The sequence below is a fragment of the Colobus angolensis genome, unplaced genomic scaffold (genome assembly GCF_000951035.1).
Source record: "Colobus angolensis palliatus isolate OR3802 unplaced genomic scaffold, Cang.pa_1.0 Scaffold5, whole genome shotgun sequence".
NCBI lineage: Eukaryota > Metazoa > Chordata > Mammalia > Primates > Cercopithecidae > Colobus > Colobus angolensis.
In genome coordinates this window covers 18,087,042-18,093,041 of record NW_012118487.1, presented here as the reverse complement: position 1 = coordinate 18,093,041, position 6,000 = coordinate 18,087,042, and the positions used below count along the sequence as shown (strand labels likewise).

At 41.0% G+C, this 6,000-nt stretch overlaps 1 protein-coding gene across 6 annotated transcripts in view; it reads left to right on the top strand.

Annotated features, from left to right (window-relative positions):
* CLCN3 (chloride channel, voltage-sensitive 3) overlaps positions 1-6,000 on the top strand; it is a 107,438-nt gene that overhangs the window by 84,956 nt on the left and 16,482 nt on the right. For all 6 annotated transcript variants that reach the window (XM_011959630.1, XM_011959627.1, XM_011959628.1 and 3 more), the window contains one exon: positions 5,551-5,737. In XM_011959630.1, coding sequence (XP_011815020.1) covers positions 5,551-5,737 — 187 coding nt within the window. The remainder of the gene's footprint in view (positions 1-5,550; positions 5,738-6,000) is intronic.

Genomic DNA, 6,000 nt, shown 5'->3' with positions numbered 1-6,000 from the left:
TCAAGACCATCCTGGCTAACGCAGTGAAACCCCGTCTCTACTAAAAATACAAAAATTAGCCAGGCGTGGTGGCAGGTGCCTGTAATCCCAGCTACTTGGGAGGCTGAGGCAGGAGAATCACTTCAACCCAGAAGGTGGAGGTTGCAGTGAGCCAAGTTCGTGCCACTGCACTCCAGCCCACATGACAGGGTGAGACTGTCTCAAAAAATAATAAGCAGAAAATAATAATAATAATAATAATAATAGAAAAACTTTAAAGTTTTACCTTTTTTCTTAGGGAATCAAGTTAAAAGAGCTGTTAAAGCTCTTTTTTCTACCGTAAGTGTTGGGGAAATCCCAACTTTCTCACAGTCAATTGAATTACAAGAAGCTGGAGGCAATTGGCAGGCCTTTGTTAAGTCTTACCTTTAACTTAGCTCTGGCTGAAGGATCATACCTGGCAAGAGAGTGTAAAACACACTGATTTTTTTCTATTGTGTATCCTTTTAATGATCCTAATAGACACAAACATGCCATCATTTTGTGTTTGGCTCATTTCATATTCAGAGGAGTTTATTACTCTTTCTGTATTTTTTTTTGGTTTTTTTTTTGAGACAGGATCTCACTTTTTCGCCCAGACTAGAGGGCAGTGTTGCAGTCTTGGCTCACTGCAACCTCCGCCTCCCAGGTTCAAGTGATTCTCCTGCCTCAGCCTCCCAAGTAGCTGGGATTACAGATGTGTGCCATCACGCCCAGCTGATTTTCGTATTTTTAGTAGAGATGTGGTTTCATCATGTTGGCCAGGCTGGTCTGGTACTCCTGACCTCAGGTGATCCTTTGGGAGGCCTTGGCCTCCAAAAGTGCTGGGATTATAGGCATGAGCCACCGAACCTAGCCTCTTTCAGTAGTCTTTAAATAATCTTACTTATGGTGCTTCTTATCCCTATTTATTATCCTCATTAAATTTAATCAATAAATATTCTCTTTTTAATTGATTCATATAAATAGAGTTGCCTGAGAGATACAGGTTCAGTTCAGAGCACCAAAATAAAGTGAATATCATAATAAAGCGAGGCACATAAAAGTCTTAGCTGCTTAGTGCGTATAAAAGTTCTGTTTACACTATGTTGTTGTCCATTATGTGTACAATAGCATTATGTCTTTTAAAAAAGTAGCACTTTAATTTAAAAATACTTGATTGCTAAGAAGTACTAATAGTAATCTGAGTCTTCAGTGAGTTGTAATCTGTTTTGCTTCTGTAGAGTCTTGCCTTGATATTGGTGCTTGCTGGAGGTAGGACTGGCTGTAGCAATTCTTAAGATAAAAGTGAAATTTGCCACATTGATTGACACTTCCTTTCATGAAAGATTTATCTGTAGCATGTGATGCTGTTTGATACCATTTTACCTACAGTAGAACTTTTTTTCAAAATTAGAGTCATTCTCTCAAATCCTGCTAGTGTAAGCTTTATCAAGTAAGTTTATGGAAAATTCAAAATCTTTTGTCCTTTTAACAGAGTGTTCACAACATCTTTACCAGGCATGGATTCTACCTCAAGAAACCACTTTCTTTGCTCATCCATAATAAGTAACTCCTTATACATTTAAGTTTTTTTAATGAGATTCTAGCACTTCAGTCACATCTTTAGGCCACACTTGTCATTCTAGTTCTTTTGCTGTTTCCACCACTCTGTGGTTACTTCCTCAACTGAAGTCTTGAACCCCTCAAAGTCATTCATGAGAGTTGAAATAATCAACTTCTTCCAAACTCCCATTAATATTAATATTTTGACCTCCTCCCATGAAACATAAATGTTCTGGGTGGCATCTAGAATGGTGAATACTCTTTTGAACGTTTTCAATTTACTTTGCCCAGATCCATCTGAGAAATTATCCGTAGTGGGTTTCCAAGTTATCAGGGGTGAATCCATACAGATCTTCAGCAACCTCAACTCTTGCCTTCTCAGAGGAAAGAATTCTACTGAGGGACATAAGGCAGAAAAACAGACTGAGGCAAGTTTTAGAGCAGGAATGAACGTTTATGAAAAAGCTTTAGAGTGGGAATGAAAAGAAGTTAAAATACACTTGAAAGAGGGCCAGGCGGGCATCTTGGAAGACAAGGGCCCCTTTGGCCTTAGAGTCAGGGTTTTATATGTTGGCATACTTCCAACATCTCGCATCCCTATTCCACTGATTGTTCTTTTGGGGTGAGCTGCCCACATGTGCAGTAGCCTGCTAGCACTTGAGAGGGGAGTGTGCGAAGTGTATTTACTGGAGTTGTATGCATGCTTACCTGAGGTGTTTGTCGCTTAGTGGCCGAATGTCCCTAGGAGGTTGTATTTCAGTTAAACTCCGTGATTTTGCCTATAAATATGCGTGCCTGAGCCCACTCACCCAGCTCCTGGGATCTTATCAGAAAGCTGCTGATAGCTAGTTTCAGGTGTTTCTATCTATTGGAAGGCTGCCTTTCCCTGGCACTGGCTGCAACAAATTATTATTTTAGAGAGACAGTGTGAGAGCTATCTGACCATCATCCGCTGATGGTTGCCTGACATTCCTGGTGGGGTTGAGGGGATCCCTTTCCTGCCTAGCTCATGCCTGACTAGCTACCTGCTGTAACAAAAGCACTATCTATAGTAGCTGTAGCCATAGGAAATGCATTTCTTCAGTAAAACTTAAAAGTCAAAATTAGTCCTTAAAACAACATGAATCTCCTTGTACATCTCCATCAGAGCTCTTGGGATACCAGATGCATTATTAGTGATGAGTAATATTTTAAAAGAAATCTTTTTGTCTGAGCAGTAGGTCTCAACAGTGGGCTTAAAATAGTCAGTAAACCATGCTGTAAACAGATATGCTGTTATCCAGGCTCTATTGTTCCATCTATAGAGCACAGAGAAAGTAGATTAGCATAATTTTTAAGGGCACTAGAATTTTCAGAATGGCAAACTAACGCTGGCTTCAACGTAAAGCCACCAACTGCATTAGCCCCTAACAAGAGAGTCAGGCTGTCCATTGAAGCTTTGAAACCAACCATTGGCTTTTCCTCTCTAGCTGTGGAAGTCCTAGATAACATCTTCCTCCATAAAGGCTGTTTCATCTATGTTGAAAATCTGTTGTTTAATGTGGCCACCTTCATCAGCAACCTCAGCTAGATCTTCTGTATCACCTGCTACAGCTTCTACATCAGCACTTGCTGCTTCACCTTACACTTTTTTTTTATTTTATTTCTTTGAGACAGAGTCTCGCTCTGTTGCCCAGGCTGGAGTGCAGTGGCACGATCTTGGCTCGCTGCAAGCTCCGCCTTCCAGGTTCAAGCCATTCTCCTGCCTCAGCCTCCTGAGTAGCTGGGACTACAGGCGCCCGCCACCACACCCAGCTAGTTTTTTTGTATTTTTAGTAGAGACGGGGTGTCACCATGTTAGCCAGGATGGTCTCAGTCTCCTGACCTCGTGATCCGCCTGCCTCAGCCTCTCAACACCTTACACTTTTATGTTGTAGAGACAGCTTCTTTCCTTACACCTCATGAACCAACCTCTGCGAGCTCCCAGTTTTTCTTCTGTAGCTTCCTCACCTCTTTAACCCCTGATAGACTTGAAGAAAGTGAGGACCTTGCTCTGGGTTGGGTTTTGATTTAAGGGAATATCGTGGCTGGTTTGATCTTCTGTCTCAAGACTTTCTTCATATCAATAATAAGGCTATTTTACTTTTTTAAAATCATTTTGTGTTCACTGAAGTAGCACTTGTAATTTGATTCAAGAACTTTTCAATTCATGACTTGGCTGACTGTGGTTAGAGGCTGAGATTTTGCCCCCCCCCCCCCGGCTTTCAACATGCCTTCTTCACTAAGCTTAATTATTTTTAGCTTTCTTATTTTGTTTGTTTGAGACAGGATCTCATTTTGTCACCCAGGCTGGAGTGCAGTGGCACAGTCATTGCTCACTGTAGCCTTGAACTCCTGGGCTCAAGTGATCCTGCTGACTCAGCCTCGTGAGTGGCTGGGACTACAGGCATGTACCACCACACCAGCCTATTTTTTGTTTTTTGGTTTTTTTTTGTAGAGATGGGTCTTACTATGTTGCCCAGGCTAGTCTCTAACTCCTGACCTCAAGTGATCCTTCTGTCTTGGCCTCCCAAAGGATGGAGATTACAGGCGTGAGCCACAATACCTAGTCATTTTTAGCTGTTGACATAAAGTGAGAGACGTGACTTTTTTTTTGAGACAGAGTCTTGCTCTGTTGCTCAGGCTGGAATGCAGTGGCGCACTCACTGCAACCTTTACCTCCTAAGTTCAAGCGATCCTCTTGCCTTAGCCTCACGAGTAGCTGGGACTACAGGTGTGCGCTACGAGGTCTGGCTAAGTTTTGTATTTTTAGTAGAGATGGGGTTTTCCCATGTTGGCCAGGCTGGTCTCAAACTCCTGGCCTCAAGTGATCTTCCCACCTCAGCCTCCAAAGTGTTGGAATTACAGGCTTGAGCCACCACGCCCAGCCGAGAGATGTGACTTCTGCTTTCAGTTGAACACAGAGACCATTGTTGGGTTCTTAGTTGGGCTGATTTCAGTATCATTGGGTCTCAGGGAATAGTGAAGCCTGAGGAGAGGGAGAGAGAGACAGGGGAACAGCCAGTTAGTGGAACAGTCAGACCACATACAACACTTAGTAAATTCACTTTCTTCTATGGGCATGGTTCATGGTGCAGTAAAACAGTTGTAACAATAACATCAAAAATCATTAATCACAGAGCACTGTAACATGCAATAATAGTGAAAAATTTCAAAGTATTGAGAGAATTAGCAAAATGTGATACAGAGACAGAAAGCGAGCACATGCTGATGGATTAGCTTAATGCAGGGGTGTCAGAAACCTCCAATTTGTAAAAACCACAACATGTGTGAAGCACAATAACACAAAGCGTGATAAAACGAGGTATGTCTGTATCAGTCAAAATATTGGGCAACTCTGGTAAGTCTGTCCACTTAACATTGTACCACTGAAGATGAATAGCATCTACCATTTTCATCATTTGTAAATATGTAGGAGGACATAATCACATAATCTTGAAGTAAAAGACAGTGTTTAAAACTCAATCAGTTGAGTTTTATGAAAAATATACTTCATATTGTCCATTTAAAAATACATATATTTTAATTTCAATAGCTTTGAGGTTACAAGTGGTCTTTGGTTACACGGATGAATTCTATAATGATGAATTTTGAGATTTTATTGCACCTGTCACCCAATATTGTATCCAGAATATTGTCCTTTTTTTTTTTTTCATTTCACCATGGACTAATGAAAATTTTGTTAGGGACTGACATTAGGGCACCCTTGAGCTAAAGGAAATAACCCTTGAGTTGTTTTCTCTTTGGCCTAAAGAATGTGGTTTATTTTGTAACTGAATTCATGGGATTGTTAAGGTACAAGATTTTGCTATAGTTTTATTTGTACTAGGATTTTGCTATATTAATGTGAATAGGATCAAAAATGTTAGAAACAAATGCATGGAGTATAAGTGTCAAGCATGTAAGTAGAGGATCTCTGCCCCATTAAGAGTTCTGTTCTTGTTATAGGTTCCATCAGGCTTGTTCATCCCTAGCATGGCCATTGGAGCGATCGCAGGAAGGATTGTGGGGATTGCAGTGGAGCAGCTTGCCTACTATCACCATGACTGGTTTATCTTTAAGGAGTGGTGTGAGGTTGGGGCCGATTGCATTACACCTGGCCTTTATGCCATGGTTGGTGCTGCTGCATGCTTAGGTAATATGGCTGTGTCTGCCTGTGTGTGGATGTTTGCTAGTTTGAGAGAGCCAAGAGAAAGTGGGACACATTCTTGCTTAATTGGTGGGCAGATTAGTTGAGTAAAGGAGGGTGCAGGGCGGAAATGTTTTAACAGATAAGAAAGAGTAGTACTATTAGGGTATTACACAGTACTGGTTTTCTGTCTTACAACATTTGTTAATACAAGAATTTAATGGAATTAACATATTGTAATATAACGATACTTTATGGCAGAAGCCATC